Genomic DNA, 14,394 nt, shown 5'->3' on the forward strand with positions numbered 1-14,394 from the left:
ACACCTCTCTCCACGCACCAAAAAGTCATGGGGTTTGTGTTTTCAACACTTCTCTCCATGCACCAAAAAGTCATGGAGTTTGTGTTTTCAACATCTATTTCCATGCACCAAAAAGTCATGGAGTTTGTATTTTCAACACCTCTCTCCATGCACCCAAAAAAAAAAAAAAATCAAATAAGCAAATAAGCGGATAACACCAACAAACACTATACTTAAAGCACAAATATTATTCATGCAAGAAGTGCATGAACCAGCATACCCCAGGTTGCAAAGGCAAAAATGTCTTACGGTTCACTAAGCTGGAATCGAGTTATAGCCTCAACCCCTAATCAAATAACACACTTTGCAACATAGTGTATCATAAGCAACGTTTAATAGTCTTAGCCTACACAAGTGCATCCTATCACAAGTCCTTTTTCATCGACTCATATCCCCATAAACAAACATATAGTTCTTCTTCAACTTGAACTCAATTGTCTTTAAAGTGGGTATAGTAGTACCGCAACCACCTATGAATTAAGTCTTGTGGTTTCAATGCAATCATAGTTAAATATATACATAAAAGCTCTGTACTAACTTCATTATACAAGTTATACAAATGGCTTCTTTATCATAAATTATATCAAACAACAAAACAAGGAGTATATATTTGTATATGCAGTTGTTTTACTTCTTGCAATATGTGTATCCAAGTAATACACATGTCTAAAATATCCTCCACACCTTTCGCATTATTCGAACTCATCTCCGTTACCAATGGATTATTCATATACTCTTCGACCATCTCGGTAGAGAAAACTATATCATCTATCGGCTTCAGTGCCTCTATCACATCATCATCAAGAAATACAGTGGGAATGTGATTCGTGTTGTGGATTGGAATACCATTTGTGGCATACAAGGAGACACTAGGCACACCATTTTTAGTCCCATCTTCAATAACACGATTGGAGGCGACTTGGACCCATTCGATTTCCGTAAACGGTGGCTGCTTCTCCATAGTTTTAACGTCCTTTTCGAAAACAAGAATATCAGTAATCATAGCCTCATGGTTTAAAGCAACATGATGTGGCTAATGCTCAACACCCTGGGTAAATTGCCCCTAACCAGCTCTTTTGGCATCAATACCAATACTAGCATTAACAGATGCCATATCAAACGGGTGGTTACTACTATCAGCTTTGTCATGCACGCACTTGCATCGTAGATATTTCAATCACACTATTTCATTCTTTTGCAGTAATATAATGTTTATTCTTTGCCGCAAGAAACGAATTTCATCCGACGAAGAGGGGGCGGTGTATGTACGAGTATACTCGTACCCCTATGAAACGACCATCATTGGGTACTACTATAAGAGCCGCCCACTAATGAGGAGTGTTTGCTTGCCCACTACTATGGCATTCCCGCTTGCCTACTAGTAAGGTGTGCTTGCTTGCCCGCTACTGTAATATCACTTGCCTACTAGTGAGGCGTGCTTGCTTGCCTGCTACTATGGCATTCCTGCTTGCCTACTAGTGTGGCATTCGGGCATGCCCTCTATTGGAGCAATGATACTGCCCACTAATATAGCACCCAAGTTATATATAGCAGGTCCGGAGATATGTCAAGGGATTTTTTCCATATAAAGTTTTTGAAAAGATTTCATACAAAGAGTGAAATATCTCATCAAATAAGGAAAGACTATTTTAAGCAATAAGAAGCTTAACATATTCATTTTCCTATAAATATCCAACAATCATTTCAAACAAAGAACTACGTGCATTTTTTAAACTTGATTCCCGATAACGATTTGGATACGTAGGCAGCCATTGGTGGTACAGTCTCTCTCACTTCATATCAACTTCTCCAACAACTTCATTGGTGTGTTTGCGTGAGTTCTCACCCAAACATGTCTAATTTTAAAGTGTATGATCACAACTACTAGTTAGGTTAATTGCTTTATTGGGCTAAATAATATAAGTAATTGGATAGGATAGTTAGTATTTGTTTTATTAATTTATATAGTAATTTTTTAAGAAGGTTATCTATATGTATTTCTCGTTTCACCCTTTTTCCTCTTGGAAAAAAAAAAAAAAAAAAAAAAAAAAAAAGAAGAGAAAGAAGTCGCATGTTTTTTTAATTCTAATACATTTCATATGGTTTTTAATAATTGGAGGAGCATGCAAAGAATAATGGAATAGATTTATCGTAACACTTTCTTTCTTTGCATAAATGAAATTTAGTGCCTGTGGACCCATGTGTTAAGGTACGAAACCCAGATTGAAGTCAAAGTAGAATGAAATTACCATATCCCACACGAAAACTTGGTTTTTATGAAGTCGAGTCCCGTATGTACGAACTTTTTGCTTTCTGCTTTATGACAAATGAAATGCTTTAATTATTCCAAGACCAAAAGAGACAATAATACATGGTACAGGGAGTTGTTAGTCAAAGTTTTACAAGAGCTAGCAACTAGTAGTACTTTTTTTTCTTGGAATCCAGGGTACGCTAGGTCGGCTAGGATGTACTCTCGGACCCCCTAGCTCCGCCACTGACACCATGTATTCTTAAAAATCACAAACTTCCCCTGTTGGGTATAATCTCTGAATCTGAAGTGAATACAACAGGTTTTAGTAATAAAACCAGTCCTCTGTTAAGTTCAACAGTTTCAGTGTTGTGTAATTTGTATAAACCAAATTTTAGTGATGATTCTATAAAGATGAGATGGAGAGATGGAGAGATGCAATAAACATGATAGTCATTTGTATTGCCACTATTTGTACAGGAGCAGTGGTTATAAATGGTACAAGATTAATTTCTCTCATTTTTTTATTTTTTATTTTTTATCTATTTATTTTTATTTTTATTTCTTTTTATTTTTATTTCTTTTATAGTAGGTTACTTTGATAGTTTGTACACGGGTCCGTTTTGAGGTGGAACCGACAACCAAAAGGACTTACTCGGTTTCCTAACATAGAACCATAGCCGAACTGATCAGAAGCAGAAACCGAACCAAACTTTTGGGATCGGTTGTGTCAGTTTTTCAGTTTCAAAAAGGGCAGAAAAAAACTTTTCTGTAAGAAAAATTAATCAAAACAAAAAACAAGTTTTACAACTGATCTTTGATATTCGTAAGTAGTTTTTCTAATTTAAAGTCAAATATCCAAATGCTCTTGAAACCTTCTCCAAATTTAACCATGGTGAATACCAAAATGATGATAATAACTCATGGAAAGGGGTGGGGTTGTAAATTTGTTAGGGGAAGAAAACGGTTGGGTGAATGGTGAAAGAGGAGTAATGAAAATATGTGGGTTTTCTTGGCATTATACCAATATCAACGAGAAAAAATTTGTGGGTTAACTAGTATTACCCCCTACTAGATGAGCCAATTAGGATTTCTTTTTACTAGATAAAAAATTAGGGTCTCTCCCCTAAACACACGACAACTTGGTTTGACCATTAACTTACAAGTCAAACAATTGAAAATTACACAAATGTCCTCATTGTTTTCAAAAAGAAAATATTCTATTTTAATTAGGTGGGGGCATTTATGTCATTTTCAATTATTTGACTTAAAAGTTAACGGTCAAACCAAGTTGACCGTGTGTTTAGGGGGGAGACCCTAATTTCCCATCTAGTGGGGGGAAATCCTAATTGGCTCATCTAGTGTGTGTGTGGGGGGGGGTAACACTAGTTCACTCAAAATTTGCTCCTAAGCGCTTAGGAGCAAAAAATTCATAAGCAGACGAAAATATCGACCGATATATCGATATATCAGCGATATATATCGGTATTTGGGGTACCCGATATAGATATATTCTGATATATCGGTTAGATATATTGATACTCTTTTGAATCGATATATATCAATCGATATATATCATTATCCGATATATATCATTGACTTTGTTGACTTTGACCAATCTTTGACCGATTTTTTGTTGATATTTCTTATATATATCGGTTTATATCATCGATATTTATGATATTTTACGTTATATCGACATATAAAAAAAAATTGACAAATCAACTAAAAGATATATATCAACCAATATATCCGATATATATCGTTTTTTGAGGGTCCGATATATCGACCGATATCGAAATATTGGGCCTTGCTCCTAAGCACCCATCCACCATCTTTTTATCTATTGATTAACTTTAGTTAATTAAAATCTAACAAAATATTTATTTTATTTATTCTCCAAATTATCATTCCATTTTTTCTCCACAAATCTTTCAATTTTTTTGTGTTTCCATAAAAAAAATTATTAATTTTAATTAAAAATTAAAAATTTGCATGTATGTGTTGCACATTCTTAATGGGGTTCTCCTTAATTCAATTACAGCGTGAATTTCTCAAATTTATTTTGTATTGGCTATTATCATAAGTATTTTGGGTTGTAATAAAATTGCAGTTTGTAATTGCATTTACGTTTCTTTAAGAATTATGATAAAATTTAAGAGTTTTTTTCATAAATGTTAATGTTCATAAATATTAGTGTAGTTTTTTTTTTTTAATGTAAGGTTATTCTTTATTTATGGAAACACAAAAAAAAAAATGAAAGATTTGTGGAGAAAAAATTGGAATACGGGTAGAGAGAATAAATAAAATAAATATTTAGTTTGATTTTAATTAACTGTTGTTAATCAATATATAACAAAATGGTGGATGTGTGGTGGATGGCTGCTTAAGAGACTTTTCGCTCCTAAGAGTATTTTTAGGAGAGAAACCAAGAAAACACCAAATATATAAATATATATATATATATATATATATATATATATATATATATATATATATATATATATATATATATAAATATATATGTTAAAGATTAAGCTTGGGTTAAGGCAGACCCCCACCTGTTATTATTGCAAAAGGTTAAACCTTACAAGCCTCCCTAAGAGTTAGATCATTAAAAGGAGGAACACAAAAACTCTACCGACAGGCTTCAAGCCTAACATAGATAATAACAAACTAGTCGTTCTACAATCGAACCTAAGAAAGTAGAGATAGTAGTCCTACTTCCTAGTCATATGATTTCTTTAACAATCTTAGGATGATCCTTTCTAAGATGAGTATGCGCTTTCTCATAGTTGCAAAATAAACCTTCGCATGCATAACACACATAAGTGAGTCCGCAAGTATCATCCAAATTTTTTTTGGTGTAGTCCTCAAGATTTCTCATCTTTTTGTTTTTCAGTAGATTTGTGCTTACCCAATTCTCTACCTCCGATCTTATAGGTCTTTCTCCAGGAATAGTGCTCATCCTCACTGACCGGCTGAACCCGAGTGGGTTGCCTACGTACCCCTTCTTTGGGGGATCAAGCCGAACCGTAGTTCTCCCTCCTTTCTCTCCCCTTTTCTCCTCTTTTATATATCTCCTAACCACCTCTCTCTCTCTAACCGCTAACCGCTCCCTTATCCCACGATCTTCTTTCTAGTTCCTTGACCACTAATTGTCTAACTATCTCTTGATATATCGCGGCTTTGTTATCGTATTCCCGTATGCCCCTTCACTATTCTGCCTCCCTTTGGGTCACTGAAACCATACTGGTCCCTATGCCCCTCCAGATTCCGCGCCCCTTACATGATTCGCGGACTAGATCACGTGCTCCCTCTTTCTTCTACCTTACGATGTCTCGGTCCCGAAGACATGTCATCTTGATGGTCATGAATTAGGCTGATACAAATACCCCCTCTCGGGTCCGTCGACGAAGACGGTGGACCCGAGAAGACCTTGACGTCCCCTGTATACGTACTTGAATTCCAAACCTTCGCAGTATCATGACGTGATCTCATAATTTTGTGTAATCCTCTAACACTAGCTCTGTGCCATCTCGAATTATCTAATAGTTTGAATATGTCTCCATTTATATCATTCTGGCTCATATTGATATTTTCTCAGCTCATCTCTTGAAGTTTTTCACCCCTACAAGTTTAAGGGTGTGTCCAAACAACGCTTGTTTTGGACAAGAGGGTCCACGGATGGCTCCTCCCACCTGCTCCACTCAGATAGCACGGAATATATTCGGATAGCTTGCCCCCAGTTTGTTTTTCCACGGCCTTGAACTAGGCGGTGTCATCGACAATGACTCGGTTTGCTCTCGCGTTACCGTTACTTGCCCCTGCTCTCCTTTATTGAACTCACTAGCATGTCTGCGATGTGTCTCAACCTAGCCATCAACTCTCCTTCAAAGAACTCACTACATAAGTTGATTCGCACATACAACACAGAAGGGCTCATCCCCCGCTTTTTTGATGGCCAGTTGTGAAGTTTGTTGGGGTTGCCCCAAGATTGATTCAACATCTAGTCCGCTGGGCCCCCCCCGCTCGTGATTCGGATATTCAACCGCCCCAAGATGATTCGGCTCATCCCCCGGCTTTCCCCCCGCTTTCTTTGATCAGCTGTGAAGCTTGTTAGGGTTGTCCCCAAGTTTGATTCGGACATCTAGTCCGCGAAGGGCTCATCCCCCTCGCTCTCTAGCTTATAGGCAGCTCATTTTGCCCCAAGCTTGATTCGGATCTCAAGGGTCCACGGCGGGCTCATCCCTCCGCTCTCTGGCTTATAGGCAGCTCATTTTGCCCCAAGCTTGATTCGACATCTGCGGGTCCACGGCGGCTCATCCCCCGCTCTCGGCTTAGAGGCAGCCCTCAATTTGCCCCCAAGTTTTATTCGACATCTAGTTCGCGAGGGCTCATCCCCTTGAGCTCGGGCTTATAGGCGCCTCATTTTGCCCCAAGCTTGATTCGATATCATGGGTCCACGAAGGGCTCATCCCTCCGCTCTCGGGCTTATAGGCAGCTCATTTTGCCCCAAGCTTGATTCGACATCTGCGGTCCACGGCGGCTCATCCCCCGCTCTCTGGCTTAGAGGTAGCTCAATTTGCCCCCAAGTTTTATTCAGACATCTAGTCCGCGAAGGGCTCATCCCCCCACTGCCTTTGGTCACCAGAAGCTGATGGGGCATTCGGTTTGCCCCCAAGTTATTTTCATTCATAGCCCAATACTCATTAAACAATTTGAAGAAGTATGCTCTCTATTTCATTGATACAACATTTAACACAAACTATCATTCCTCACTTTAGCAATATTTAAAAACATGCTTCCTCTCTTTTAATTGAAAAACTAAACAAAAACTCCGAGGTTCCCCGTATAGCTAGTACGGGGCTCGACTCTGGTCTTACTCAATGTTATAACATGCAATATACATTTAATGCAGACAGTAAACTCTTTGATGATAATATAGTGTATGCAAATAAGGTAATAGATGGGGTGAGATGGATCCATCTCTCAACACCAACTCAAACTCCGCTTCCACCTGCGCGGTCAGCAGCTTCTTTTTCCTTTCTCTCAGAACTGAAACTTTCATGTTCGAGTATTGTCCAAATAACATGTGAGATATAATGTAGAACATTCAGCGAAAATGCATATATACAAGAAATAACAACGATCATATGCTAGATACTATGTATAATCCATCTTACCCTGAGGTGTATGGCCATGTTACCCATCCGGGTCCGCGGACACCTAGATAGTTTGGCGTTAACAGGTCTGCGGAATATCACGAGGTTTGGGGATAACCCAACTCTATTCCCACATATATCTTTACCAAGGATGGGGACAAGACTTGTGCGCCCCATGCAACAACACCGGTTGACAACCGAGTCACCACTCGCCTGCCTATTATGTACATGGCGGTAAAATAAACGAAGTTACCGCCCGCGGTGTATGTCTCCCACCTTTTTGTAATCGCCTTTACCATCTCAGATTCGACGCCCAATCTGTATATCTCAATCTCAAACTCTGGATCTTCTTGTTCCTTTGCCTCGAAACTATATAGTCGTTGATATCAGATAGCGCGAAGCATATCCGAAGACAGCTCGGCCATATCCCCAAGTATACACTTCTCCGCGAGTACCAACAGCCACACTATGGAACTTTGCAGCAGAAACCATCTTAATAGATAAGCCTTGAAGTGCATCAACTCTGCAAGGCAATTTCTATATATGCGCATTCCCAGTTCCAAGTTGATAGTTAACACCACTTCCCCAACTGAAGACCTCCGCATTACGTTCACTTCCAGTAACCTGTAACACAGGCCCAGATAGGAGATCAATAGGGATTCGCCTCTTAGAATCCTCCAGCATAAGAGAACCACCAGATTGAAGGAGGATGCTTGCTACTGCACGACGACCAAAATAGAGAGCCCTATGTAGGCTATTCCATCCAGATTCTCCATCCCTGGCATCAGGATCAACACCTGCTGCAATTAGTCTCCTCACAATAGGTATGTTATTTCTCCATGTTGCAATGTGAAGAGGAGTAAGCCCAAACACATTCCTTGCATCAATGTTCCCTCCATTCTTCTTCAAAAATGCTAAAGCAGAATCAACTTCAGACAAGGACCCTTCTCTTGCAACACACCACATATCCTTAGGCCCTCCTCAAGCGCGTTTTATGGCGGGCATTTGTTTGTGTCTTGTGCTCTAAGGGAGACACTAGACCATCCATGTGTACAAATTAAATTAACACTTTACTAAATTTCCTTCCTTATCACACTATTGACCTACGCGTCCAAACCGTCTTCTTATAACTTAAAATTGGATTCCTCTTCACCTACGGATCAATAAGCAATATGCTCTAAAACAATAAAAGCTCAAAGCCAATCAATAGAACACCGCCCGTCTCGACCACCTTCCTCGATGATGACTAGATGCTATTTTGACCGTGATATGTAGACCTTGCTCATCATCCCCATTACGGTGAACACAAACCAGCTGCCCCAACACTGTTCATGGGGAACTACACAGTTCTAACTTTCAACGGAAGCCAGATGCTACACGTGTAATACCCATAGATTTCAATTTGAAGAAGAAGAAGACATGAGCAAGATTCATGAAGAGAGAGAATGAGAAGAAGAAGACGAAGTTTTCCCCACAGACGGCGCCATTTGTGCTTACCCAATTCTCTACCTCCGATCTTATAGGTCTTTCTCCAGGAATAGTGCTCATCCTCACTGACCGGCTGAACCCGAGTGGGTTGCCTACGTACCCCTTCTTTGGGGGATCAAGCCGAACCGTAGTTCTCCCTCTTTTCTCTCCCCTTTTCTCCTCTTTTATATATCTCCTAACCACCTCTCTCTCTCTAACCGCTAACCGCTCCCTTATCCCACGATCTTCTTTCTAGTTCCTTGACCACTAATTGTCTAACTATCTCTTGATATATCGCGGCTTTGTTATCGTATTCCCGTATGCCCCTTCACTATTCTGCCTCCCTTTGGGTCATCAAACCATCTTTGGTCCCTATGCCCTCCAGATTCAAGGTCCCTCCGGATTCAAGCGCCCCTTACATGATTCAAGGATTTGGATCACGCGGCTCCCTCTTTCTTCTACCTTACGATGTCTCGGTCCCGAAGACATGTCATCTTGATGGTCATGAATTAGGCTGATACAAGTAACGACTTTACTTTCTTCATCATTGCCAGTGTAGGCTCTACTTCTCCTGAATCACGCTCTTGGATCTGCTTGCTTCTTTTTGGCTTCACAGTTGTCCATTGATTTTGAACCTTAGAAGGTGCTACATACCTTGATGAGCTCTTTTGCAAAACAATTGTTAGGGATACTGCATCCGTAAAGAACTCAGTCTCATTCTCTGAGAGATCATCATCTTCATCCTCATTTCCAGCAACTAGTCTTTCATACATGTTTCGTTCTCTACTACATGGCAGTTGGTTAATCGGAATACCTCTAGGCTGACTCTGGATTAATGTAACCATATTACTCTTATCTCTCTGGTTACTTGAAGTTCCTCTTTGCGAAAAGGTGTTCACATGAGGAATATCCATAGTTTCCCCAATCATATTTACTATAGGAGTTGTTATCTCAGCAGGCACATAAAGTACTAGCTAAAATCCAATGGAAGGATCGTTTCTAGTCTCATGTACACCAGTATTGAGCTCTTCAATCTCTGTTCCATTCCCCTGAGCACCACTACTCTGGCTATTTGGTTCATGTTGGACAGTTGTACTAGTGGGCTGCTCCGGGATCTCTTTGCCTCTATCATTTCTTATGCAACTTGTTCCTGCACTATCAGAGAGGGCATTAGGATGACTCCTAACTCTCCATATTCTTCTATTCACATCTTCTCCACTTCCATTGCCAGCATACATTATAGTATTCCTCATAGCATTCTCATAGCTTACATTGGCATTAGGAGTTATTCTTTCATTCTGCCTTCCTTCCTATGAACTGGTTACATTGTTAGCATCCAATCTAGTAGATTGTACAGTATTGAGTCTACTCATTCTTCCACTTCTGTTAGTGGTATTCAACCTCCTTGAATTTGCATCACCCAAACATTTTTTAGTTTCATGCCCAAACTTTTGACACTTCTCACATCTTTTTGGGATCCAAGGGTACTCAAACGAGATAATCTGTTCATCTCCTGGTGCTAGTTTGACTGTAAATGAATCTGGAAGCTTGGTAGAAACATTTACCTCAATACATAGTCGAGCATAATCGATTCGCTTCTTTTGCTTTGTAGCTTCATCCTGACTAAAAGGAATGCCCACCTTGCTAGCTACGAACCCCAAACCATCATCAGTCCACAGCTCCTTAGGGACGTTGTGACATTTAACCCACACAAGGATTGTTGTTACCATTGCTCGCTGTTTTTCAACATTTCGAGTCCATGGACTTATGATAAAGCAACGACCACCAATAAAGATTGGACCTTCCTCTAAAACCATCATCAGTCCAAATCTCCTTAGGGACGTTGTGACATTTAACACCAAATATTTGAAACAAACCAAATGCCAAACCAAAAAAACACCAACCAACTTCAGGAGAAACATCAAATATTCGACACCAAACCACGCACGGCTTTCGCAAAACCGTGCAAGAGACCAAGCCAAGCCCAAGCCCACGCGGTTTTCGGTAAACCGCGACACATCAAAATTTGGTGTTCGAAACACTACGAGACATAGGCCCAAACTAACACCAAAGGTCACGCGGTGTTCGCAAAACCACGTGGTTTATCCAAAGCCGCGAGAGAGATTTGATACAGCACCAAAGCAAACACCAAATTTTTGCCGATTTGGTGTTTGCTTTGGTGTTTGCTTGGTGTTTTCATCAAAATATGTGTCTCTCCTGAAGATGAAAAATTACCAAATTATTGAAAATTTGATGTTTGATGCTAGGATAGTGTCTCTCCTAAAGATGCTCTAAGCGCTTGGGAATGAATTTTTTTCTCAATATCAACTATATTAGCAATTAGTAACCCAGCAATCAGGGCGTCTCTGAGGGCGTGCAAAATGGGCGACAACACAGGGCCCATATTTGTGAAGGCCCCAAAAACATTGCTAAACAAAACTAGTGTCCAATCAAATAGTGACACGTGTAAATAAGTTCAAAATGTGCTAAATCTTCCATGTATATTTCTCACTTTTTCCTATTTTCACTCCACATACGATTGATATTCCAAACTTGCCCAAAAAGTTCAAAATATTTAGAGGTTTTGCCTTAAAACAGATTAATTTGGTAACTCATTAAAATCTCTTAATGGTAACTAAATCGGAATAAAACCTTTGAAAATATCTATCTAATAAAAAGGCTTTAGGGGAGGGGTTCTAGGGACATATATTTGAAAAAAACGTAAACAAACTCAAAATCGTTATGACATTTATAAGTTTTAGATTAGGCTAATTTTTTTTGTAGATATGATCTCCAAAATATTCTAAACATTGTCACAAATAATCAAAAAAAATAAAATTTTCTAAACTTGGCAAATATAGTATCAAAAATGTGAAAATGAACGATCCACAATTAGCCAATTTTTTTTAATTTGTTGACGACATTGGATGGGGTTACAAGTTTTGGATTTGAATAATTTTTTGTGATAATGTTTTAAGTAGTTGGAAGATCATATGTACAAAAAAAAAAATTAGCCAAATCTAAAACTTAGAAATGTCTTAAAAATCATGAGTTTGTTTAGGTGTTTTTCTAATATATGTCCTCAGAACCCCTCCCCTAGTATATATAATAAAGTTGTTGCTTAGGTGTTTGTTATACTTATACTTACTAGCAAAGTAGAAAACTCCAGTAATTCTGATATAGTAGTGATTCTGTTAATTAGCAGGTTCAAACTCGGGACAACTTCAATGGAAGATGTCTACAAGTCCCGATGGGAAGCGATTTCTGCTTCAAGTACTTGTTCTTGATCTAATGGCCCACCTCTGGTCATCACGGAATAGCAGCTTAGCAAATGAGATCGTATCTGAAGCTCTCCTCTTTATTAAGTCTAATGGTTTAATAAATTGGAAAGTTTGGACGTGCTGCATCTGCGATGAGAAATTTACAGCGATTCTCAGTTGCATTTTCAACATGTTGTGGAACTGCACTTGACCATGAGGTTTTCTCCCAAACTTTATTCCGTCTTTGTCACACCCCAAATTTCCAGACAATATTTAAAATAATTATATTCAATTATCTGGAAACCTGGGGTGAAACAAAACCCAAAACCCTGTTATCAAACATGATATATACAAAACTGAAAGCAAAAGAAAACTAAAAGGAACAATCCTTAAATCACATTATTAAACTACAAAGAAACTAACCAACTCTATTACATCTGTCTCAAAACAAAATCGTACCCTTCAGAAAATCTTAAACCAGAAGACTCCAAGAGCAACTCCAAATCACGTGTCCTTATCCACTGCACTCCACCATCTATGTTTCCAAGAACACACCCACGTTGCAAAACAAAACAAACATGGGTCAGCAAATTGAATTTGCTTGTATGAGTAGACTAACAACAAAATATATATAATAATCTTTCAAATTAATAAATATAACATTACCAACCATTTCAACTTGGAAGACAATATAGTTCCGTTTTCCAAAACGGCGTGTAATTTCTTCCCAAGTAAGATTTCACCCCCAATATACAAATTCCAATAATCTCATCTAACATTACTCATCATTCCCACTTTTCAAAATAACTCACAACATAAATACCACTTACATTCCATTTATTAAATGAACATATGATAGCCTAATTAAATATGAGTTTGGTATACCTTACCTTTAAGCCAACACATCATCTTAGGGTAGGATATTTACGTCCCTGCAGAAAATATTAATAGATCCTACCCTCCTGCAAAATAGAGTTAGACATCACAATAAAATGATTTATCTCAGCCAGTCAAATTTCCATTCATAACCAAACCTCATTTAAGACATTTAAATCTAATTGATATAACCTGGTTTGTCCCGCATATTCGGGGAATACCACTTATCATAATACCTATATCAAGGGTAGTCATTCATGTGACATTATTACGTCATAAAGTTTCTGTGTCCATAACCATAGATCTCAGACTATCACAAATCATTAATATTTTCATAATAACATATCAAGTTATAGTTATTTCGCAGTCACATAGAAATCACAATCATTTACTAATATTATTCACAGTCACACTTCACATCCATAACATCACACAATTCATATACTTTTACTTAAAAACCCCTCGTCTACTTATGAGAACGGGGAAATATCACAACCAATGAGTACATTCATCCCTTGTGAGTATCAACTCATACAAACCACGTATATATTTCTCATAATAAATCATATACATCATATGCAATAACTCCATCACACGTAAAATCAATATTTTACTTTACTTATTAATTATCTTGTTGGCTTATTTATTAAAAGACACAGCCCAACCTTTAGTTCCTACTCCACGATTTGCACTACACACATTTGCCAAATCACACATATCCGTGTGCCTCACTCACACCGAGTACCACTACAAGACATATGTCCCAAGCGGGATATCACCTGCAGGAAACATACTTTCATCTTGTAAACTCGTAACTTGTGAGTCACAGCCATCTCTGGGCTTTCCATACACATAGTCACAAAGCCTTCTTTGGGCATAATAAAATATCAGGTCATTCATGGCACATTCAATGAATACCTTGGGTCATTCCCGCCACATTAAAGGAATACCCATCATAATACTAACAGGTCATTCATGGCACATTCAATGAATACCTTAGATCATTCCCGCCACATTCAAGAAATACCTATCATTACACTAACGGACCATTCATGGCACATTCAATGAATGCCCTGAGTCATTCCCGCCACATTCAAGGAATACCCAAACTTACATTCTCGTACATTCAAGGAATATGGCCAACCCGCAAGGCGAATACCGTAGTTCCTCTCTAGGGCAGTCCAAACTATTGGGTCATTCATGGCACATTCAATGAATACCCATCTATCACATGACATCACAAGTCATAAACATTTTTTTTCATCAAAGAGGCATGGAGAGATCTAAAGATGTGGGGGACACATTAAATTTTCACCAGACACTTTTACACTGGATTTTA

At 38.5% G+C, this 14,394-nt stretch overlaps 1 protein-coding gene across 1 annotated transcript; it reads right to left on the reverse strand.

Annotated features, from left to right (window-relative positions):
• Window positions 1-7,989: 7,989 nt before the first annotated feature.
• LOC147487027 (uncharacterized) lies at window positions 7,990-8,418 on the reverse strand. Its single transcript, XM_086573918.1, has one exon. The coding sequence runs from the start codon at window positions 8,416-8,418 to the stop codon at window positions 7,990-7,992; it is 429 nt and encodes a 142-aa protein (XP_086430044.1).
• Window positions 8,419-14,394: the final 5,976 nt, after the last annotated feature.

Source organism: Coptis chinensis, chromosome 7, assembly GCF_015680905.1.
Source record: "Coptis chinensis isolate HL-2020 chromosome 7, ASM1568090v1, whole genome shotgun sequence".
In the NCBI taxonomy this organism is placed as follows: Eukaryota; Viridiplantae; Streptophyta; class Magnoliopsida; order Ranunculales; family Ranunculaceae; genus Coptis; species Coptis chinensis.